A 26088-nucleotide genomic window follows, 5' to 3' on the forward strand; every position below is an offset into this window, starting at 1 on the left:
GTCTTTTTTTAGTAATACAAATTGAAAATTCGAACTTTAAGAAACATATATGACAAAAGAACAAAAAAAAACTCACAAAATAATTGAACTAATAATAACAAAAAATTATTTAATTTATAAATATTTATTAGTAGATTTATTATTAATATTAATTTATTTTATACAATTTTCAAAAGTATTCGAGTAAAATATTATATTCAATAAATGTCATGATCAAATTTTAATTTAAATATAATACATTTCCATTTTCAACGCATTTGCAGTTTTCATATAAATTAATAAACCTTAACATTAAGTTTTTGAAGAGCACTAGTGCATAATTTTTTTCGATTTGTTTTCTTTCTCTCTCTCTCTCTCTCTTTTATTTATTTTTTACTTTCATTTAAATTTGAAAGAAGTTTCGTTACATAAATGTAATATTAAATAGTTGAATATTTCTAGGTGTACACATATATGAATACAAGAGAACGTTAGTACAGAGATTTTAAATTAATTTCATACATTTTCAAAGTATTGAAATGTAAATGGCCATTATAAAAATTTGTTTAAACAAAAAATTTAATTTGTTATTAGATGCTTCACTGTCGTTTAAAAAAAAATAATAATAACGATTAAATGTTTAAACATCTTTAACTGTCTATCGTTCGTTGAGTAGAATTTCAAAGAAAATAATTAAACTATTCGATGGTTGAATTAAAAATTTGCAAACTAAGCATTCATTCCGATCATAAATATACTCATCCATAAATAGTTGTATAAGTAACAATTTTGATCTAGATATGTCATTATTAATGAAAATCATTATAGACAAAAGTATTTAAATGTATAAAATAACAGATCATGTACGTAAATTTAATGTGGTTATAATATTTTGTAAAGGTAATTGTTTTCGGTCCAGTTCTCTTTTATACATTTATTATGTACATAATTAAACATGTTTAAATCAATGAGATAGTTAGATAATAAATAAAAGTATATTCGTTTAATTAATATACAAATTCATTTGTCTGTTTTTAATGAAGTTTAATGATTAAAAATATTAAATATACATATTAATACTTTCGAAATTTAATGTTGTACTTATACGATATTTATAAAACTCATGCAATTTGTTATAGTTTATAAAACTTTAAGTATTCCTGGATACTTAATAGGTGATTTAAGTTTTCTTATATGGTTTGTAAATTTGTACATAATACTTGTAATACAAATTATATACATCTCTGTTCTAATTAAAAAAATATCAATAGTGCATTTGTAAAATGTAATTTGAAATAAATGTTTTTATTATATTATGAATAATAATAATAAAAAAAAAAAAAAAAAAAAAATATTGTTATAATTATTTGAATTAGTTTCAACTACTTAAAATATAAAAGTACATTAAATGTTCATAAGAATTGTCAGAACTGACTAAAACAATTACCTTGTGACTCTGTCTTTCTTACGTTTTACATATATATATATATATATATATATATATATATATATATATATATATATATATATAAATTAACGAAAGATACTGACACTATGTTAAAAGAATTGATTTTATCCTTTAAAAGTAAAATAACTGAGTACACAAAGACAAAAAGTTGTAAAACCATGTTTAATGCCAGTGTTTTTTAAAATATGTCCACACTGAGTTTTGTAATACGTTTTCAAATATTTTATCTCTTAATATTTCTTTATTTTGTAGAATTTGTCGCATTGTGCATAATGCTTAATTTATGCGCAGAGAACAATATGTAGTCATATCATAATTATTATATCCCAGTTATTAAAAAGTATGTATGAACATGAATTTCTATTAGTTATTTTTTTATTTACCTTGTCATTATTATAATATCCCGAATACCCTTGTATAATTTAAAAATAAACAAAAATAAAATAAATATATTGATTTGGTATCGTTAAACAAATATTATTTAATTAAATTTGCTCATTATCTGGAAAAGTTAATTATTATATAGTTTTACATTTTTTATTAATATATTAATAGATAGTCAATATATTATCTGTCAGTTTTCACATTTTTTATTTTTTATATTTCAGTTATAATGTAAAAATTACTTTCGATTAGGTGATTAAATGGTGCTATTATCATCATTACATTTTATATATAAATAAAAATGTATTTATAAATTTATTCTTTAATTATGATTGATAAATATCGCGATTAAAATAAAAAAAAATTATATGTTAGAAATTTTTTTTAAAATGGACTAGGCGACATTTTACATTTCTTATTCATTCATTTTTTTCATAATCCCTTCTATATATGTATATTATATATATATATATATATATATATATATATATATATATATATATGTCGATTATAATTACTTTTTAATGAGTTTTTACCACAAATTCATTTTTAAGAAGTATTGAACAAAACTCAAGCAATAATTTTTATTTATCAAGTAGTTGAACTATACATGAAACATAATTCAATATATACATAAATATTATTTATTATAAAAAGAATACAAGCTGTATTAATCAATATAAACATATTATAGTAATAATACTATTAATTCTTTTCTATGTATAAAATATTACTTAAAAACATTAAAGTTATCATTGCAATTTTAGTCAATGCTTCTTCAAAACAATCACTTTGTGATTAAAATTTCTAAGTAATTATAATTGAGATTATTTTTTAAACAAAAATATTATTTCAAATATTCATTTCCAATAGATATTTAACATTTTATCATTGCGATTATTAATTTTTTTTCCCATAAATTTCCCTTTCATTTTCCATATATTTTATCAAATGTTTCTCTTAAAAAAAGAACTACAATTTTAATAAGTAAAAGAAAATAAAAATAATTTCAATAGTATTTTCAATGTATTTCATGCTTCATGAAAAATTTATACTTTAGTTTTTGTCTTAAAAATATATGTATTGTTATAATTATCTCATCATTTTAATTAATTATTAAAAAACATTTTATGCTTATAATTTTTTTTATCCATATTTAACTAGAAAGCAGTATATTACAGTTATATCGTTTATTAATACAATTATTATCAAGAAAATATTAATCTAATCGATTTCTTTTTTTTGTTTTGTTTGAACGTTTTATAAAGAAAAGATAAACTAAAATTAAAAAACCAGTCTATTTGTTGAAATAAACGAAACTCTTATGAATATTAATTGGTAACTCCCTTTTCAATGCACGTTTTAAAAATATAAACTCATAAATGTTTATACAATAAGATTATATTGTTTGTTGGTTGTTTTTTTTTCTTTTTAATAATATAAATCAATAGCGTGTCTTACAAACGTATACATTCACACTAAGCAATAAATGATACAAAGTAACGACAGTCGACGGTAATGTACTGGAAAAAGAAGTCACAAGTCAAACGTTAGATTTTTTGTTAATTTTAAATACACTTTTTTGCTTATTATATCGTATTTTTATTACTATATTTTGATTAAAATAAATGATAGAATATAATTTTTAATATTTTTAAACGTTTATTAGGGTTTATAAGCCAATGTATTCTCATCTTAAAGGATTGTTTAATCATTGATACAATTTATAAAACAATATCTTTTTATCGTATTGTGAAACCTAAAATTTTATATCACTTATAATAATTTAAAGATTCTTCAATTTAGTAGTTTACAAAAAATATATTAATAGACATCTAATAATTCAATTTATAACTGATTATCAAATTGTTTTTAGAGAGATAATATTTATATCCTAACAACTATATACAATAAATTTAATATGACTTATATTAAGTTTTATATATTTTCACTAATACTTTAAAAATAATTACTTACTGATACATACCCCATTTATAAAAACATATCAATAAGAAAATTAATAACATAAAATCAATAATTATTCGCATATAAAATTACATTATTTTTTTGAAAAAAAATCTCATTAGATACATGATGTTTTCCATAATTCACTTAATAATTATGAGTTTCAATTAAATAATAATATAAATAAACAAAAATGTTATTATTTTAAATTAACAATAGGTACCTACGCTTGACTCGAAAAGCATAGTGAGTCTTGCATCATTCGTTGCGCATTTCAACCAGAGAGCCTGAAACAAGCTAAATGGTGAAAACAATCATTTGAATTAACGATAAAAGAGAAAAAAAAACGATTGATAGAAATAAAGAAAAGACGAGATGAGAAACAGATAAAAGCTGTAACAACATTTATCTTATCCTGAATAAACTTCGCGCCCAATGATTGAACAATAATGATTTGCATATATGTGCGTTGTGTAAATGTGTGTGTCTCTATTCATGCATATATATATATATATATATATATATATACTTTTTTTCTTTATATATGTATTTACGAACATACACTTTTTTATATGCAGTTGTAGGCATTTTTATACGTCAATTATATACTTTTAATTACAGCCTTCCATCAGTATAACTCGACTATCTCCTTTTTTAAATTTTTATTCAAACTTCGATTTTTTTCATTTATCTTTGCGTATCTATTTTGAGTGATTAAACGCGATATGTTTAAATTTTATTTTTCTCTACCAAATACTTCATTCACGGATTTTATAATTTAAAATGTTTTAACCAATTTTTCGCGAATGCCTTAAAACATCGACTTTGATACCCTCACAATTATAAATAAATATATTTAAAAATATTTATTTTTTTTTTCAAAGTCATTATTGATATTTTGAATAAAGAATTTCAGAGTACGATACTTTGAGGCAACACTTATTATTTTTTTTTTCCTCTTCTAATTTCTCACATTTGCATCGAGTTTTTTTTTACATCTACATCAATACTTGTCCTTCTATATTTGACTACATATACATAATTATATTGAGATTCGTTTGACGAGATTGATACAATGAATTCCTCAGCTAATGTACGTTTGAAAAACAGAAAAACTGATGAAAAATCTATCCACACAAGAATTTGACTCGTATGTTATTTATGACACACAACGAATAATGGGTCGACGACGCAAAAACAAAAACGGGAAACAGAGTATTAGACAGACAGTAACTTACTAGGCTAACATTAAAGTTATTTAAGGGAAATGTACATCTCGGAATCGACACGACAAGGCCAGCATAGTCGACAGTATTATTAAACTCCGATACATAAAAAATAGTTATTTAAAAAAGAAATTGTCGTAAAATTAATAACGAGCAAGAGCCTATTTACAGTTGAAATGAAAATATAATTTTACAATTTTTCTTTTATTCTCCACAGTCGCGCTCTTGCGCATCGTTCGCATCGTTTCCCGAATCGTTACTTCATGCCTTTGATCGTTCAATGTTACATTTCATTGATCCCGTAAAAATAAAAGGTAAAAATCAAAATAACTATTTGCCAATTGAATTCTATTATATTTATAAAGACGATTTTTCAAGTTTTACTTTTATTTTTATACTTGACGTAAATCGTAAAAAAAAAAAAAAAGATAAAAACTGAGGTAAGGTGCGTTAATCAAAATTAACAATGGCTAACCTCAATAACACCAAATTTCAAGTGTTTCAAAACTAATACTGTCCCACTGCCCGGTTTGATCTATTCCGCTTGTCAGTCGTAAGTTCATCTGATCTTAAACCCTAATTTGACATGAATACCTGTCGTTTTTAGTATTGTCCTACGCGGTAACAAATGATTCTCACATAATTAACCTACAGTGGTCCTACATATGAGAATGTTGTCCATTTTCTTTGTGTAGTGCAACTCTGGCTGAAAGCTTGGGGGTACAACATGTTTGCTTTTTAATTTTCTCTTGCGATTAACAATCTATAAATAGCGTCCTCATTGCACTTCTATGGTATGATGCTCCACCTTTATTCCAATAGCTTTTAGCAAAGTATGCTAAGATCATTATGCATCATATAAAAAATAAGTTAGGGCTGACGGGCGCGTCGATTAGATTAATTAAAATTGGTCCACCAATAGGTCGCAGATTTCTATGGACATTGATTCTTTACTTGATCTCACTGTTAACCGGAACATCTGCATAAAAAAGCGACAAATATATATGTATATATAATTCAGTTACATATGCTAAAAATTTACGACAATCGCATTATCATTATTCAAAAGATTTATATCAATCATTCTTTTATTAACAGTATGAAATTTCCTTGTAAATTGCTTTATGATTTTCATTTTAAATTATCTTCATTATAGATTATTGCTGTTAGATTTATTGTAGATTAGGGAAAAAAAAAAAAAAAAAAAAACTAAAACATTTAATTGTTTGGAAAGCAATGTTTTTTCTTTTCGCTATTCGCAATTCGTTAATTCAACAGTCGTTAATTTTAGTAAGTAATTAAACGCGTTCTTTCGATCCGTATTGTCGTTATAAATGTTCATAATTGCTATTTCTTATATAAAATGAAAAATCAAAACAATGCATTTCATCATTTATTATTAACAAGTTATAAATAATTTTTAAATAAAGAAAAAATTATGTAAAGTTTGAGGAGCTTTCAAATGCTAAAACTTTTCTGTACAATTTGGTTTGGTTCTGAGTTCGAGTTCAAATTTACTCAATTTATTTCTTTTCAAAAACAAAAGTTACGAATCTAAAACACATCTCACTATTAAAAAATTATATAATCCATTGAAACGAATTGTCGACCAACGTTATCACATAAAATATTAATAATACTACAGAACTTAATATCATTTTAATATAATTCTAATTTTGCCTCTTATGTGTGTATTCATCTACTTTAAAAATTTAAAAAAAAAAAAAAAAAACAAGTACAACAAATTTACCAGTGACATATTAATTATTTTGTAATAAATTTACTTTTTTTTTTTTTATTACCTGAGCTTGTTTGTTTGGTTCTAGGCGTAATAAGCAACCGACTTGTTGGGCTCTCATATGTATGATTCCAGCGCAGACGAAATTATCAGGATTCGGATCTATTCCATCTAAAAGTTGCATGCCAAAACCTTGTAATTTTGTGCGAACTTGTGTCAAATCCATAGGCGCCTGAGCTTTAAATATTTTTTGTGAACGTTGTTGATTTATTCTGTAATAAGGTATAAATAATGTAAATTAGTAAATTATCAGATATTCTCGTATTTATTAAAAATTATTGATATTTCTAGTAATTATAATTTTTTGTTTTATGTTTTGTTTCAAAATGATTTACCCTCCAAGGTTCTTCCACCTGGCAAAAAATGACTCTCCATTCATTTCCGTTGGTTCAAAAAATTTATTTATCGTTAATGGTAACTTCATTGTTATTTTTTGAGGTAAGTTCTTATAATTAAAACTTATAATCATACTAGGGGCATCTAATAAGAATAAAATATTTTTAATATAATGAAATTAATTTTAAAATAGTATACTTTGATAATTACCATTATAGTCATCAACGCACTCAGCATTAATTAATTGTTGAATTTGAGCGCCAGCTTCTAGCACAGAATCAACAGGTCTTACTTGTACAACCAATTTCGTCTGTTCATCTTCTAGCCAAGATAATTGCGGTTGGAAATTAATCAGTGCTTGTTGGGTTTTATTTCCATAAAATAAACCTATGCGACCAAGATTTTGTCGAAATTCCGACTTTACACCAATTTGGATAAGATCATTTTCAAAAAGTACTCCATTATTTTTACAAACAAATCTAAATTAAAAGTTTATAATTGATATCAGTTATCAATGATATAAAATTAGTAAAGGAATTTTTTTATCATATCGTATATTTTATTTAATAATATATTCAATTAGACTTAGAATTACATTTTTTGCACTGCACGTGTAACTATTATTTTCTTTTATTAAACTAAAATATTGGCTAAACGATACTTTCATGCTTATTAATATCAATATAATTATCATTTTATCGTCTTTTTCACTTCTAAATTTAATAAAAGCGTAATAATGAAAAACATAATTGATGTAAATTTTGTCTGTTAACATTGAACGCGAACTGAAATATATAAACAGAGCGAAAGTTTTACTATTTCTTAAGTTGAAACGAATTTCTTGAAATTTTTTAAAAAGTTCCCTACAAAATACGTGAATCCGTGTATCAATCATTTATATGCTTTTTCATGTTCTTAACATATGTGAAGGAATACAATTTTTTTTTTTCAACTATACTCAAGCAACGTTTCTAAACACTAAACGTCAAATATATACCATTCAAGATTTATAAAACATAGGTTTTCATTAGCAACTAGAAGAAATTATTTATACTTACTTTTTAGCATTGTAGGTGGCTTGGGTACCGTTAGATGCTCCTTTAACTGGCATATTATAAATATCGCCTAAAACGTCAAACAGTGCACCTGTATTACCTGTTGGCTGAGTTGATGGTGGTGTTGAAAGACCAAGTAAGTCAGCGGACATATTGTTAATAGCTGAGACAGCAGCGGATGATGATGTTTCATTATGATTATTAGTAGTTGGAGCTGGACTCTTATTATGTCGGATTTCTGTTTCAGACATGCGACCTGGCTTCTTCTTTTTTAATACTGCCAGTATGGAAGATTCTCTTTCAGGAAATGCCGGCATTTCTTCGAGAACAGTCGCCTATAAGTTAAAATCTTTTAGCCATTTTATTTCATTGTTAATATTGATATAGTTAGTTTTGTAATTAAATTTTCAATATTTGTATGTAAATATAAAATGATTCATTTAAATGTATATTTAAACATAATGAGAAAAACATTAATATTTTGAAAAAGTAATTACCAGAACATCCGTGGATGCAATGATACTAAGTTGCAAGTATTCAGAAGCTCTTTGTTGAAGTTCAGCATCGGCACTACGTAAGTTACTGTCTTGCTTAAATACATCCTGTATCTGGTTTCTGATTTCAGGGAAGAGGTTGACAAATTTAATGTATGTCGATAAAAGTAATGCTCGAGTCATGGGTGAACATAAGTGATACTATAAAAAAAAAAAACAAAATGCATCGAAGAGAAATAATTATTACAATAATATATATATATATATATATATATATATATATTATAAAATTAATAGCATACTTTGGAATGTAAGAGTTGGAACTGAACTGAAGGTGATGAACGTTGGTCACCGGCAATTAAATTGCCGAATTCTCCAAGAATATAACCACCTACTTTGACCATATTTTCATGACAAGCTGGTGCTTGCAATGCCTGCATATTACAATACAATTATTTTAATTTTCAATTGACAATTTGCACGAAGTAAATTTTACGGTAAAATTACATTTACCTCAAAAACGGTCTTTGCTGCGTAACCTTGAACATCATCACGATTGATGACAATTTGAATAACGCGATACCAAACCTCCTCTGAAACATAATCACCAGCTATCCTGATGAGATTAAGAATGACGTCAACGTACCAAGTATAATCCGTTGCATATTTTTCGGCTAATATCGCAACTTTTAACACCATCTCCTCTCTTATAGAATAATCAGCCGTTTCGAGGTAGTTTAACATTTCTTGTACGATGTCTTCCGCATTAGTCTTATCGCACATTGCGTACAGTAGATCAACCGCTTGCTGTCTCACAGAGACATCTTTTTCCATTTTCATCGATACAATAACAATATCTTGATGTTTTTTAACAGCTTCGTGCGAGAATTCTGATTTCGCGAGATGGCACATTGATTCAAGAGCTAGATAACGTAAATTGGTTTCACGATTCGAAAGAAAACTGCCTAATTGATTACAAGCTCGTACTAATAAAGTTGGTTCGTTGTCTTGGTGAATGATTAGACTGATAGCTTCGAAAAGAACAGCATTCCTCGCATTGGAATGTTGAACTTTCTTTGACTTTAGTGGCTCTTGGGTCTTATTTAATCATTCCTGCAGTCTTCCTCTTACGCCAGGATCGTCAGCTAGATAAAATAAGAAAATAATAGATTATTTGTGTATTATAATTTATTGATTATTGCATTGTTTATTGGTTAATTGAGTTATTTACATTAATTTATTGTAACAAAACCGAATATTTAGTTAGGAATGAAAAAGCATAAATTATCAATAAATATATAAGACGTGTGCTGCCAAATGCTCGTTATATTTAAGTTATTATTATCCTTTTAAATACCTGGCTGGGGATAATTTTGAAGAAGTCTCAATAATTTAATAGATAACCAGGGAGCAGGAACGAAATAATATGTGTAGTCTTGGAGATCTGTATAACTTGCTGTAACAATCTGAAGAGAATATATTTTTATAAATAACGTTAGCGACTTGAACAAAATATTGAAGTTTCGTTCGTACCCTACTCAGACGAGATACAGCAAGACTAACGCATCCTTTGTATTCATCTGGATTCCTTTTAACAAGAGCTTCAATTAAGGAAGCTGCTGCAGTGACGACTCCCAAGTGTGGATCATTCAATAAGTGAATAATACGAGATGTCCATTCTCCATCAGTAACCACTTCAGGCGCTGAACGAGAAAGTCGCAATAGGCATAAAGCAGCACTTTGTTTTACGACATCCATTGTATCTCTGTTAATAATTTTGTATTTTAAATGAACTATGTGAAAAATGTAATTAATTGATTTGATTGAGGTGATTAATGGGAGGAGAAACAGAACCTACATCGTTATCCTTCTAACGCACAAAAAATTTAATTTTCCTTTTAACTATTTTAGTTTAATTTTTAATACTATAGGCTCCTCAAGGATAATCAATCAAATTTTCAATTAGATTTTTAATATGCTTGCACTCTGTTTCTTCTCATATTATCTATGATCGTTGAGAACTTTACAGCTTCGCTTACAATATTATACAATATATACAAAATTTGATATTTACCCAGATACTAGAAGTTTCGGAATTTCATTCCTAAAGGCCTCAGCCATATCTTTACTTCCAATATTTGCAATACATTGTAAAGCTAAATTAACATGAACCGGATTACGAGAACCAAGATCATTTTTTATACTCTGTATAATTAATTTAATTAGGTCACTATTTGTATTAACTAAGACTGATATGAACAAATATCCCTAAGGAAAGTCAATTAATTAATAATATTAAACATTACAATAAGATGTGTAAAAGTAAGTCGTTTACGTACAATCTGTTTCTCCGAATACTTGTTAGATGATAGAAGATTGACTGCTTCCATATGCCCAAAATCAATGTCATGGCCGAGTAAGAAAATAAAAAGCAACTTGCATACATACTTTTTCTTCTGATAACCGTCGAGTGTTTTATCACCTTTAAATTTACTTCGAATATTTGCTAACTCCTTATTTATCCTCTTTATTTCTGCTTCTTTACTTTTACCTATTGTAGAGAATAGTTAAAAAAAAAAAAAAAATAATTTTAAAATACAAAGGAAATAAATATTTATGTCTTAATATAGGATGAAATAATATTTGTAAAATATGATTAAGACAATGCTACTTGGGCCTAATGGCAAATTGATCATATCAATTGATAATTTCATTTTTCTTTTATATTTGCATTTTAGATAATTGATGATTAAGTGTAAAATTAGAAGAAAAAAAAAGAAAAAAAATTCTTTATACTCTATTTATTATAATAGTTATCTAAGATAGTCGAATGGTAAAATATTGAGAATGTTTCATTGATTTGATATTGCGTTAACTTATGATGACGTTGAAAAAAGTCTGCTCTATCAATATAAGATAGGCTTATATCAAAACTCCGCCCCCCATTCCCATGTTCTGCATGTCAAATCTCGTAATTTTCTGCCTTAATTGTGAGGTTCCACTGACTCATTTTTATTTCTCTACAATATATCACGAATAAGGATACACCGAGCGAGGGTGAATTAATTTATGTCCAAATTTATGGTAAGCAAAAATAAAATAAATAATTCTGTCATCGTATTACAATTATATTACTTAAAAAAGAAATTTTTGCACATTTTGGCTATTTATTACTAATTAATGGAAACAGTTATGAAGCCACGAAAACATAAGAAATATAATTTCTAATTTCTAATTTTTTAATTTCTAATTATTTTCAACACTGCACGTTTAACGCATATAATTTAACAATATACTACTCTCAATGCAATTTTCAATTCTCAAAATAAAAAATTAAAATCTCTCACGGTATATTGGCTAATAATTGAAAATACTAGATAATAATGATTAGTTGATTTTCAACATATTGATAGCTTAATTATAAAAAATTGAATTATATAAGAATTATGTATTATGTAATTATAAATGTTTAAGTTGTAATTGTCACACTTTATATATACTTTATTGTAATTAATAATTGGGAAAAAAAAAACAACTCAATTTGGTAATTTAATTGAATAATTATTGTGTAATTGGTAGAGTAAGTTAATGGTATGTTGGTAAAGTTAATATTCATATTACAATCATACATTAAGTCAAAATTGAATTACTTTCGTAAAGTTAACTCTTCATTTAACTGCAATGAGATTAGATATAATAAGCACTAGGGCATAGCGCGCATAAAATCATTATATACTAATAAAGAAAACTTTTCTCTACAATAACGTTGAGTTATTTGATAATATTCCAATGAAGATTTTGCGGGAAGTTATAGACTTTTTATTACTGAAGCTTTGCATTACTTTGCTTTAATTGTCGATTGGTCAAAATAAATACTCACAGTTTCTAATATCTGAAATAAAAACGGCAAGACCTCGCATGCCATCTCCTCGTACAGCTGGCATCTTTTCTTTCTAGATGACGAGCAAACACCTGATATAAATATTTAATAGTCTCATTAATCTGTGTAATCTATTAAACCTTATTTAAAATTATATACAATAGCTCATCGAGCGTAACAAGAGAAATTGATAATGAAATGTTTGAAATCAATTTAGCATGCAAGTTTAAATAAGTGCACTCTGGTCATGATTGTATAAACACGTCGTCTTCTCATAACTACAGACACAACGAGAACCTTTATTATTTCATCGAACACTTTTTTCTTCTCTTCTACACATTCATTCGGCATTATAAATTTGTTTAACAGGCGCAAGAAATACTTGTCACTACTTCTCATTACAGGCATATCCACACAAATATAATACCTATTATTTTTATTTTACCCATTTACATAAATTGCAGACCATTCGCTCGTTTCATCGCAACAACCTCATCGCTTGGAACACTCTTTAGCATCGAATTGATATGTAATCGTCCATCGTTCAACAATCGCTTCCCTTTCATAGACAAAAACGATTGCTTAACGGAAATCTAAAGATTCGACTGTTTTCGCAATATCAGCTGAATATTAATTGCCTTATTGGCGGTCAACAACTGCAAGCACACTTATTTATCTTATTTAACGCGAATTTGAACGCGTATTCAAACGGATAAGAAAAATGTATAATTAAAATCAATCTCATGCTTTAATCTCTTCAAATTGCGACGGCACAGCGAAGAAGCTCGAGGCACACTTGTACTCTGCTTTCTATTAACGATTTCACCTAAATTACTACTCCGGGTGTATGATGCGCATAATTGGTCTTAGAGAACCGGCTGATAAATTCAATTCCAAATCTCGTAAAGTGTGCGTGCGTGTGTGCGTGCGTGCGTGCGTGCGTGCTAGAAAGGGAGAGAAAAGCAGGGGTTGGCGCGTGTACCCGTTGCGCTCGAAGAGGTGAAGCAAAGGTGACTGCCACTGGCACGACTCCCGACTTTTTGACAAGATGTATCAAACGGGTCATCGACTGGGGGATAAACTAACAACATATACGGCGATGGCTGAGCAGCAGGAGCGGCTCGATACGGGAGAGAGACCAACGGCACTTATGACCCCCAGAGAGAGAGAGAGAGAGAGAGAGAGATTGAGAGAGTGAGAGACAAGGACGGAGTCGATCTAACGCCTGTCTCTACGTCTATCGCATAGCTTGAGAGAAAAGATGATGATGAAAAAAATTGGATGGGCGAGAATGAGGGGCAGCGACGGATCCCCGGCGCTCGAGTCCGTGGCCGGCTAATTATGATTGGCCTACCGTCGTCGTGGCCATCCTAACAGATTAAATAAATGACAATCGGGGGAGCGCGATATCGTGAACGATGAGTGGGACGGACGTAAGGAGGACGAGCAGGAGTAAATCATCGTCCTGTTCAACGTCGACGTTACGAGTTAGGAGAGTGGTAAGGGGGTGGGGTGGGGTGGGGTGGGGGGTAGAGGGAGGATGGTGACTGGGCCGAGGTAATGTCCCCCTCGCTCTCTCTCTCTCTCTCTCTCTCTCTCTCAAACACACGCTCACTCATTCTCTCATTCTCTCTCTCTCTCTCTCTCTCTCTCTCTCTCTCTCATCAAAAACACGGTAGATGAGGATCCGGGGAATTAAAGGGCGGCCGTTGCAGCCAGTACTACTCACTTAGTTGGGAAACGGTATCCTGGTGACGTGCCCCCCGTCCGGGTTCGGATGGCTTATCGGTGTAGTCTTAGTTAGCCGGCCCTAGGCTGAGCGTCGCTCCTCGGGCACCTCCTGGCGCACAGACGCACACACTTGTCGCGGCTGTGTACTCGTTGTTCCACTCAGTCGCGAGCAGCCACTGCGGTATTCTTCGCGCCTGTCGCCATTTGCACAATCGCCGGACCCGATGCTCGCACTCGCACGTCCTCGCCTCCCCTTATCACCCTCGGTCCCTTAGCACCGCAGCACACTCGCAGCACCACCGGAGTACGCTCGCTGACGGCTGTGGGTCATATATGTAGCTGAGGCGCCCAACCGCGCCGAGGGCTATTCGAAGCAACGGTTATCGGTGTGTGCTGCTATCGTGGCTCTTTCTTCCGCAGTCGTCCGCCCCGCTGTTAAGCTACTTGTACGCATGCGCGCGCCGAGCTCCCACGGTCGTTCGAAAATCTACTGTGCCGCAGCACTCGATCCGATAATTCGTCGCTCTCGGGTTCGGATTTATCCTCTGGTAGACTTCCTTATCGTTCGTTCCGATACCGCTCCCCCCGGCTTCTTTTACAACTTTCGCGAGCGCAAACAATTTCCATGGTTGCGCGCACATTTTGTCGCGCTGTGCTCCGATGATGATAATCATGATAATGATGAAGAGATGAGGCTTGTTAGTCGAATTCTGGCGGTCCTTTCTCTGCCTCTCACCCCTCATTTTATTTTGTTTCTTTATCTTTTATTTATTGTTATTATTGTTATCGTTATTTTTCTTTAATCGTAAATACCGCGAGACTTTTTACTTTGCGATAGCTGCAGTTTTTCGTGCTCGGTTATTTAGGGTTGAAAGTGTCGAGGGCGTTTTCTGCAATTACGAAATTCTGACTGGAGGTTTCGATAAAATTGATGACCGACTGGCCTAACGACATGAATACATTCATATTTAACAATCCATCTATTTCATTTTAAGCACGACACATTAATACGTAAGTGACATTAAAGTGTCACTATTAAGCGCGCTTACTTCCATCCTAAATTTTGCCCGAATTTTTCATATTTTTAGTTTTTACGTGCTTTGTGAATGTAAGAGTGGATAAATCAAATCGATCGTTATGTCCTTGGTGGCCATGAGTTTGCCATTACTTTTAGCGTTGAGTAAATCCGAATTATACAAAGAAGAAAAAGATTAACTATTCGTGTAATATATATTTTTTTTTGATAAAAACAATATGTATTATTATATGTACATGGTAATCGAAATTAAACAATTAAATTATAAATGCAGTTCATGGCTAGCACGCGTTAAATACTCCGTTGAATCTTTTCTAGCAGAAGTTCTATCCTACCGCTCATTACTGGTTGACCTTTCTTAGTTTTTTTTGACAACTGCTTATAAGTATTCATTCTTTTCTGTTTATATTGTTTTAAGGCTTCTTCTCGCTCTTGTTTAGCTTTTAAAATTTCTTCCTTCTTCTTTTGTTGTTTCTCTAATATATCTTGTCTGATAGAAAACCAAGTAGGTTTTGATTTTCTATTTATTTTACAACTGAAAATTCATTTGATTTTTAATTAATTATCATAATCGAGCTTTTAGTTACAAAACTTAGTCTAATAATTTTTGTTGTTGTTATTATTATTACCTTTCTTTATCTAATTTATTTTTGAAATTTTTGATGGAAAAATCAATTTTGTTATCTTTATCGTTCTTCAAATCTTTCATGAATTCCTTCAGAACTATTTTTCTCCTTTTCTCTTCCCATTGATTTACTAATGAAAATAAACAAATTTTCAGATAAAATAATATAAAATTGTGTCAAAATTTCCTGGCCTCTTCCTAACCAATAGTTAAAAAAGATTTAACCTCAAAAATCCAATAGATAACCAAATTGTTTACCTTTAAATTTGTTACTATACTTCTGTTCCCGATATTTCTTTTTATTAAATGGCTTTTTTCCATTTTGATTATTATTTGTATTATTATTGTGGTTATTTCTATTGTTTTTCATAGTTCTTCTATTCTCCATTAAATTAACCCCTTTAAATTAAAATATCCGACAAGAGGGCAAGCGGTGACAATTTGTTTACCATGATAATAGACAGATGGCGCTGTAATATTTATTATCCCATTTTCCAAGCATTTCAATAAATATTTTTCCATCACCCAATTTCAATATCAAAGGCTTTAAGGTATTTTTTAATATAAACATTATTTCTTGTAAAAGCAGTGAAGTAAGAAAAGCTTAAGGAAAATGTGAAGATATAACGTAATTCAATAATTCAAAATTGAATTTGATTGGCTTAAATTTACATTAAACCTTAATATCGCGATAATAATAATTATTGAATATCCGTATATTATGAAAATAATTCTGTTCAATTTCTGTAAATAAACATTTCAATTAAAGACTAAACATTTTTTTATTTTTACGTTTAAGAAAGCTCATAAATCGCATCATGTTGTTATAATATTTTCTTTTAAAATTTATTTAAAGTAATTTATTTAAAAATAGACTTTCCACTCAAAGTTATTTTATCTTTCTGCTTTTATTTTATTTATGTTCAATTTCTCTTACTTAGAACAAGTAGAGATAAGTTTAGTTCCTTTATTCCTTTATTATAACTCTATTTTTTTTTTCTATGATAAATAACTTAATAATTACATTGTTCTACCGATAATAAAGCAATTGCTTTCATATTTCGAACAATGTTATTTAAATTATTATTTCAATAATAATCATTACAAATAACACTTAAACTGTATTTTAAATTCTATATTATTAATGTATCCAGATTATTATTTTAATATTTATTAATCTGTAAAGGCGAATCAAATCACTTATACGGCTTATTTTATATTAACAAATTTAATGAAAAAATTTATTCGTTAATTAATTAATTCGATAATTCTTCCAAAATATCATTCAATATTTATTAAAACTATATTATGAATTTCGTTGATTTAAGCCAATGTAAACTAAAATTATTAATATCAGATATTAAAGTATTTAATTATTATGAAATCACAATATTGTAATTAAATTAAATACTCAATTTTTATATTTTGCAGAATATATATAATAAGTTATAAAATCCATTGGTTTAAGAAAATATATTACGTACTGGCATATTAAAAAAAAAATTTCTTAACAAAGACGATACGTTTCTAAAATTAAGCTTCCTCAATTTAATGCCACATTAAGGTGCAAAAATAGTTGGTAAATCAGAAAGATAAATGTATTAATGCCTGTTCCCTAGATCACTGTAAGATGGCATTAATAGTATTTAATTACTACTATTCTCTAAATAAAGCGTAAATTCAAACTATGATTTATATGTTGCAATAGCATCATTTATCGATTGTACATATAGGCACGTGCAATTAATTAAATTATATTTATGTTTATTATTTACGAAGTACTAGATATATGACCAAATGAAATAAGCAATGAAAGAGTTAGGATCAATGTCAGAGTCGAGCATCGTTAAATGTCCAATAATAATAGAAGTAACTTTTATCATTGTTTCTTTATAATTTAAATTTAATTTTTGGCATATTTCGAAGAAATGTTTATATATAATTAACGTTGATTAATTAATATTAGTTAACGTAAGCTATGCAATCAATTTTATTAAATTAATCAAATATTAATTATAATCAAATGTATTTATATATGATTTGAATGTCGTTTTTAAATGCATTCAAACTATTATATTAATATAACATTGATGCAAAAGCTCATAAGTATATAAAAATATAATTTTACTTGATAAATAAAATACATTCTTTCTTTTTACAAAGAAAACTGAAATATAATCCCATTCGAAATAAATAATGTGCATAATTATGTCAAAAATAGTTTATGTCAACAATATTCTCTGTATATATTTTGAATAATTTAAATTCAGAAATTTAAACAATTTAAATATCTAATATACATTTTTAATTTACCTTTTAGTATTTCAATATTGCAAGAAGCATATGAAAGTAAAGAGCCATATTTATATAATTAATTTTATTTTTCAAAAATACTTTTACTCTTTTTATATTAAAAAATTAAAATTTTATGATGGAAGAAATTTATTAAAATAGCTATCAGAAGAATTTTATATATTTGTATTTAAAAGAAATATTCTAAAACTGCATATATTGCTAAACGAAGGATTTGAAAGATTTCAATATAATAAGAAATCCCTTGAATTTGTTTAAATTATGAAATTAATATAATAGGACTTTATATATGTTTTTATGTTACATATTCTATAGACAAGTATTTTAGAAGAAATACCAGCATAATATCTAAATGTATGTTAATAGTAATATTTAAATGAGCTGTTACGGGCTTTTAAGAGTATAGTCATTGTCAGGTGTTCCTTTCATATATGAATGTATGTCAGTAAAATTTGCAGTATCCGACTGAAAATTTTGAAAATATGAAAAATTATAGAAGCAAGGTGATTGTTGGTTTTTATTCTCTCTCTCTCTCTCTCTCTCGCTATCTATCTATCCATAAATCTATCCATCTCTATCTATTTATTTATCTATCTACGCATCTACCTATCTCTCTCCCTTGCCTTTAGCTGCCTGTCGAGTAACATACTTAGCTATTATTAACTTAAAACAAATTTTGAGATAGTCGCGATGTTTTAGGGTATAGTCACTACAAGTTGGACCCCTTATTGATGCTTGCATTTAAATATTTTTTTAGTCGTTTCTTGACATTCTCCTAAGTTCTTTTTAAATTTATTTTCATTTTCAACCACTTGGGTATGTTATAAGAGTAACGGATATTCTAAAGACATATTTAAGAAACTATAAATAATGTTATTGATTGTAGTCATTTGGAACATTTATACTTCAATAAATTATCGGATAAATGAAAAACCATCATAAGTTTAATTTAGACTTTGCAATTGAAATACTCTAAAATAAGCAAGGAGTTGATAATGTTGTATTGTTTATATTCAATGTATATAAAGATAAAGTTATATTGTATTTAAGAACCAACCAATTACATAAAATATAAAAATATCATATAAATATCATTACCTATATTATTTGATTATTTATTATTATTATTTCATATAATCATAACACACATATATATATATATATATAATTCGCGCATGACAAACTCACATATACTCGCACACACTTTTACGCGCTTGTGAACGTATCAATAATAATGAACCGTACCTGTGAGTTACAAATTAAAAATAAATCTCTCAAGTTTCTAATTTAATCTTTGAAAGAAAATGGATAGAAATATCTTAGATGCAAAAAAATACATATGTTTTCAGTGTATTTATTAGCAAAGTGCCAATTTTGCAAGTAAATACAAACTGTGACTGCGTAATGATGAGTCAGAGTACAAGAAAAGGTATAGCAGTAAAGGTAGTAATGTCACATAAAGTCTTTCCCTCGATTCTCTCCACATTCGGAAAGAGCATACCAATGAAAAAAGAGAGAGAGAGAGAGAGAGAGAGAGAGAGAGAAAAAAGAATACAAATAAAAACAACGGCCGCGCTATAATTGATATTCCATCATCATTCAAAGCTTGGAAAATTCACGCTCAACGATGCTCGAATCTATGGTTACATCGCGTGAATATTAGCAGGGATGAGCGTACAACATATGAATCGATCGTTATTTTATAGTGGGTGTTGAAGGTCAAGATTATTCGTTTGTGACAGCATCCGTAAGTAAAGCCTTGATCATTACCACGTAATTAACTTAAAATGTCAAGCATGATAAAATTAAACGACTTTATTCATAATGATGAGCGATGACTAGTGCCGATCCATGCGCGTATTTTTAATTTAGATTCGTCGAAAAAACATTGGAATAAAATTTGTTTTCAATAATCTGAAAAGAACATAATATAATAACGATGAATTCAACCACTAATACAGACTGCTCATTATATCTTTCGTTTAACTACTTTATGCTTTTTATTCGTTTGTTCATTCGTTTATTCGTTCATTTTGTTCAACCGAAATTTGTTCATCCCGAGGTTCTTGTGCTCCCACAGCTACGGCATATCAGCAGAAAAATAAAAGCATGCAGTTCAATTCGTATTGTTGCGTCGACATAAACAAAATAACAAGCCAAATCATAAAGTATGCCCGACTTATCATCCCAAACACCCGATAATTCCGCTAAATAAGCAAAAATCCTCGAGTCTTTCCATACGAGCATTCTACGGACAATCATAATTGGCAACCGAGACATCGCTATCAAATTAGATTCCGTGTTCATCTTCTGAGCATCGGCAGCTTAGCTCGGCACCCGCGAACCCGCGGGCGCTCTTGGCTACCGACGGGTCTCCGCAGACTCTCCAGGATGATGCCGAATGGGCATGTCGGCATCAAAGGAGGCGGCGTGCTTTCGTTCAGCGACGAGGCGGCTGCCACGACGATGGCGAGGAGAGGAGGCGAGCGATAGAGGCGGAGGCCCATATAAAGGCAGCGCGTGCGCCGACGCCTCGGATCGATCTCGCCGCGGATCGGCGGCCCTCCGTCGGGCTGACGTCAGGCACGGCGAATTCTAGTTCTCCCACGCGGCGCCGAGGCGCGATGGTGATCGGGTCGGGGGCCCGGGAGAGGACGGCTGAGGTAGAAGGAGGAGGAGGAGGAGGAGGAGGAGGAGGTGGCGCGGAGTACGCGTCGAGGTTTAGCGGTGGCGGAGGCGGTGGTGATTGCGTCGGTGGCGTCGGCGGCGTTGTTACCGAGGGCACGCTCTCCGTAGCTACCCGTCGCCCTCGGCCCTTGCGGCAGCTCAGGGCTCGGCGGCCGCTCGACGAGGACCCCTGGCTTCTTTTTACGTCGACGGTTACGTCCCTCCTGTCCGCTCCGAGCGCGTTATTTGCTTTCAGCAAATATAGATGAATCTCGCTATTTTTGTTCGGATGATTCATGCATTAATGGTTATATTTGGAAGGCAGAGAGAAAAAGAAAAAGTACGATGTAACGGCGAGTGCTGTTGGTGCGCGAGTAAGTTTCGTTATTTAAATTTTCCCGGGACTGTTAACCGTTTGTTAATTTTCCCTCGTCATATTGTGCGTTCGAGAGGTATCTTAACATAGCATACCTGACGTATCCAGCACTTATCTATTCAATTAAATGGCTCAGCCCATGATGAATTTGTAATTGTAGAGTACCGATGTCGTTGGCTAATTGTGTCATTTGCGTCGATAAATAATAATTAAAGGTATATCAATTTGGCAAGCTATTAGCAGTCGCACGGCTACGTGTAAATATAATTAAAGCAAACTCGTTCTATTGTCGTCATTGTTCGTCATCATTCATCATCATTCATCATCATTTATCAGCAACGGCACGATTATTATTATGTGGCGTATACGCATGAATTGCGGTATTTATGATTCTGGTTAACTAGATATCGTGCCACTTTAAAAATCAAAACTTTGGAATTTTAATTCTCACGGAGCGCACAGAACGTTGCTTAGAAAATATGCTTGAAGCGCTAATTATTTCTTACGAAATGCCGTAGCCATTAAGTTTCAACGAATGCGATCGATTAATTGTATTAAAATGCGCTTTGAATACATTTAGCAATTGATGCTTATGTAGTCGTTTGTTTTGCGCGAGAGTTTTGTATTGAAAGGATATTAATCGATCGCGAACAAAAAAACAGAAAAAGAAAAAAAACGAAAACGACAAACATGTTTAACGCAGATTGGATTATTAAATAAAAATGTGTAAAAACGTTAAATATACTGTGTAAAATAGCTGGAATAATGAAATAAAAAGTCATTAAATATAAAATATTGATATGAAATATGAAAAATATGTAAAATATATAGTGAAGTAGATGTTGATTGGTCGTGTATTATAGTTGTGAGACGATATTATTGTATTCATCTTCTCATAATATTTATTTTATTCATTTTTCTATGACTTTTTTCTTTTTGACGCTCGTTAATCCGAGTTTAATCAGTGTATCCTGTAAAGGGTTCGATGTCTTGTAATTATAAAATTTTTAAACTGACACAATGTATGGGCTAAATATTTTGCGAGCTTAAAATTAAAGTGCGCGTGCAATAGGATCGAGTGAACTTTCTTTTCTTATAAACATTCGCTGCAATAAACAGGGACAAGGGAATCGTGCTGACAGAAAAGGCGTCATTCCATATAGTTTGAAGTCCAGGTAAAGGCGTTTCGTGACATTGACACACTTAGCTAGAGCTGAAACTTGTCGCCGGTCTCCTTGTCTTAATGCACTCGTGTATTTCTCGAGATGGATACGAAGGTCTGAAATAAATAGCTTCACGGGATCCTTACTTAACCAGCGTATCCTTTCAATCTGGAAATACGCTTAACAGATGCGATAAACTTACACGTGTATATATTTATAAATGCAGTAATAATCTTATTGACTTAAGACAAATAAACACAAGCTGAGATATTAAGATGTAAAGCTTTCGATCATTTTTTTTTTTTTCTTAAAATGTACATTCGTTGTGCCTTAATTTGATAACTTTGGATGAAAATTTTTATATTCTTTAAATGTATAATATCGACCATAATTATCAATATATAGTATGAAGCACATTTGCACAGGATGTCATTTCAATTTTATACAAATTTTAACGTACCTGGATTTTTGTAAAAAATACATGTATCACGATCATTGTATAAAAAAATTCCTTGCAATAATTTTTCTTTCGTGTCATGTAACACGTTCATATAGATACACGAATTCTCTCCTTCGATTATTAAAAATATGGAGATGGCCAATGTCGAAAGCAATTAAATAATAGACATTTTGCTGATTATTCAATTGGATAAGAAATGAAATTTTGACAATTTCTTATTTACGTTCCAATTGCCCCTTAATTTGCCAATTACATGTAATAAACTTGTATGAAAATACTGTTTACGGTATTAAATAAAATCTAATGCTCTAATGCACGTGCGAACAATTTCCTGTAGAGACGTTTAACTAATTGCTGGCGACCCATTGATTCCTTATTATTATCATTGTTATTATTATTGTTATTGTTATTGTTATTTTTGTTGTTGTTGTTGTCGTTGTTATTATTATTATTTCTTTTTTTCATTGATTGACATCCGTGACATTGAGTGCCGACGTCGCTCGTGACACGGAGAACAAACACTATTGTGAGGCGCATTTTTTTTTAAATGAGACAGAAATCGGCCGCGTTTGCCCGGCGTTTGCTGGTCCCGAAATCTTGCGTCGAATGGCACGTCAGGGTCGTGGCAGAAAAAATGTTAGCCGAGAGCCAGGAAGAGAGGCGTTCGGTGACGCGTCACGAGCAGCTCTTCGGGTCGACGCGATGAAAAATAAACCGATGATTCTGCGGATAAGTGCGCGATCATCGTTTAGGCGGCTCGCGAAGAACCCGTGGCCCCTCAAAAATTCGGTAGTTAAATTGCCTCTAGCGTTCCTTTCATATTTAAACAATTTACAAAACTTGGCCTTGTTGTCCTTCGGGAGCGAATGAGTGCGTTCCTCGTGTGCTCGAGGGATTTCTTACAGCTCCTTATGGTGTTCAAAATAAATGTTTTTGAAGACTTTGAACGTCGACTCGGTCGGTAAATAGCATCGTTTACTTTAAGACACACAAGGGAATTTTTTATTAAAAAAATTGCATTACTTGCAATGCTCGTACAATTTTAAATGCAAATAAAGTAAAATATTTAATTCTCAGTGAATTATATTATCCGAAATATGCATGACTTGTGAATGTATTTTTAACAGTCCTATCGAAAGCTTAAGTAATAGAACGTCGCCTTAAGTTCGCTTAAAGTTTAACTTCTTCACACGATGAGTCAACGATTTAAACAATATGTGTGTGTGTGTGTGTGTGTGTGTGCGCGCGCGAGCGCGCGCGCGCGTATGTGTTTATTATTTTTGCATCAGCTTAATATTATGAAGTAATAAGCTAAATTAATAAGATAAATTTCAAAAATAATCCTTGAAAGTGCTATACTTTCTGTATGAACATTTACGTGTAATATCTTTAAAAAAAAAAAAAAAAAAAAAAACGTGGTTTTAGAAGTATTATTCTTATATTTATATTTTTATGTGTTTTATTGATATTTCTGTTTCAATAATTATAAATATTTATGCATTGCATATGTTTATGTAATATAATTATTATTGATAAAAATCTATTTAATGTATTTGACAATTATGAAAATTCTTTAATCACTTTTTTTTTTATTTTTTTGAATTTTTTTGGAAAATTAGGTTTTTAATTCAACTATGAAATTGCACTCATTATATCAGTTGAATATTTGCATAAATCTAATAAGATAATTTACTGTGACACGTTATTAGCGTAAATTGCTATTTGTTGGCAATTGATGAGTGATAAAGAAACTTTTCAACGAAAATCGATTATTTTTTGGCATTCTTCTCTCTTAAAGAACTTCTAAACGCATAATTATATTTGAAATATAAATGAAATAGCTGAATGAAAATAAGCTCGATAGTTTATTTATGATCCGGAGATAATGATACTTAAATGATAAAATGTTGTCTTTATTTGAAAAAATATTAATGTTTAACAAAAACAAAAATTGAATATACACTTTACGAAGTCATGATTACTGATGGAAAATAAATAATTATGTAAAGAAATGCATATATATTGTTGTTTTTGAAAATTTCTTCATTTACCATCCATTTCTAACGGGCAGAGAGAGAGAGAGAGAGAGAGAGAGAGAGAGAGAGAGAGAGAGTGAGAAAGACATTGATTTTAATTATTGAGAATGTATGAATCTATGTACTTTGCCTAGAATAAATTTAATAATAAATAAACGTTCGTTGATTTGTGAATCATCAAGCTTTTTGCGACAGTATAATCGCTCCTAAGCTACAACAAGAGTACCCACAAAATAGTTAATAATAACGGTGAAATAAATTTGATTGATGAAATGGTGCGGCAAACTGTTATATCCGCGCCCGATAATAGCCCAATTAATACGTGAAAAAGATTCGCACACGCGTAATGTCACATTTGCAAACTAATGTTATTTATTAAGTATTGTAAGCAAGGAGAGAAAAAAGCAGCGCCATAATACATTCGGAAAACGCGCGAAGTTTTGTTCCCGCACGACAATCTTAATAGCCCAGTTCTTTCGTAGAAACACATACGCGTCATTATAAAAATATCTGCTCCTTTTCAGTTTGGTATTTATGACAAAGCGATGATGAGAGCATCTCCGAGCGACATAGAATTGAAGTTAAAACGGGACACACTCGGTCTTGGGATTGCGGTACGCGTGGGCCGCAGAAACACCGCACAACTGCTTCGTCCACGTACATATGCACACTTTAATAATGTTGCTTAAAATCTTTCCTACTTGCTCTCTTCCTATTTCCCAATGTTATCTTATATTTTTGGATATTTTGGCCGTTCCGTTTCCGAATTAAATTTTATTGTTACGTGGCGCTGTTTGTCAATGTATTAGTCAAGACTCTTGTTTTAAAGATTGTCCAAGGAATAATATAGTTATTTCCTTCCCATTATACGGTGTAAGTGAGAGTAACACGATCTTACAAGCTATTTTACATAATAGCCATTTGCCAAATATTCTGTTTTCAATATACTCACACGCATGCAATGTGTATTAAGTAACAAAGTACCCGTAACGTCTCAATAACCGGCCAATAAGAAGCAAATAATGTATTTGAAGCACCACCACCACCACCACCGACAACAACAACAACAACAACAACAACAACAACAACAACAACA

At 30.4% G+C, this 26088-nt stretch overlaps 2 protein-coding genes across 2 annotated transcripts; both read right to left on the reverse strand.

The window, feature by feature from the left end:
- Nucleotides 1-5456: 5456 nt before the first annotated feature.
- On the reverse strand, nt 5457-14725 carry AP-2alpha (adaptor protein complex 2, subunit alpha). The gene is given in 14 exon segments (XM_011500092.1): nt 5457-6001; nt 6825-7032; nt 7156-7300; nt 7367-7635; nt 8215-8546; nt 8709-8906; nt 9008-9139; nt 9219-9850; nt 10063-10171; nt 10239-10470; nt 10780-10973; nt 11045-11256; nt 12586-12677; nt 14315-14725. Coding segments are annotated over 13 exon segments (2805 nt in total). The 5' UTR covers nt 12650-12677; nt 14315-14725; the 3' UTR covers nt 5457-5923.
- An 835-nt stretch (nt 14726-15560) lies between these two features.
- LOC105362619 (thyroid transcription factor 1-associated protein 26 homolog) lies at nt 15561-16434 on the reverse strand. Its single transcript, XM_011500093.1, has 3 exons — nt 16236-16434; nt 15982-16108; nt 15561-15887 (listed from the first exon to the last, which is right to left on the reverse strand). Exons 1-3 carry the CDS (start codon nt 16363-16365, stop codon nt 15644-15646), a joined length of 501 nt encoding a protein of 166 aa, XP_011498395.1. The 5' UTR covers nt 16366-16434; the 3' UTR covers nt 15561-15643.
- Between the last annotated feature and the right edge of the window lie 9654 nt (nt 16435-26088).

This window comes from Ceratosolen solmsi, unplaced genomic scaffold (assembly GCF_000503995.2).
Source record: "Ceratosolen solmsi marchali unplaced genomic scaffold, CerSol_1.0 scaffold41, whole genome shotgun sequence".
Classification (NCBI taxonomy): domain Eukaryota; kingdom Metazoa; phylum Arthropoda; class Insecta; order Hymenoptera; family Agaonidae; genus Ceratosolen; species Ceratosolen solmsi.

Coding starts and splice junctions, on each gene's coding strand:
- LOC105362619 (XM_011500093.1), bottom strand. CDS start 16,365: ATGGAGAATAGAAGAACTATGAAAAACAATAGAAATAACCACAATAAT. Junction 16,109..16,235: donor GTATAGTAACAAATTTAAAG/GTAAACAATTTG, acceptor TATTTTCATTAG/TAAATCAATGGGAAGAGAAA. Junction 15,888..15,981: donor AATAAATTAGATAAAGAAAG/GTAATAATAATA, acceptor ATGAATTTTCAG/TTGTAAAATAAATAGAAAAT.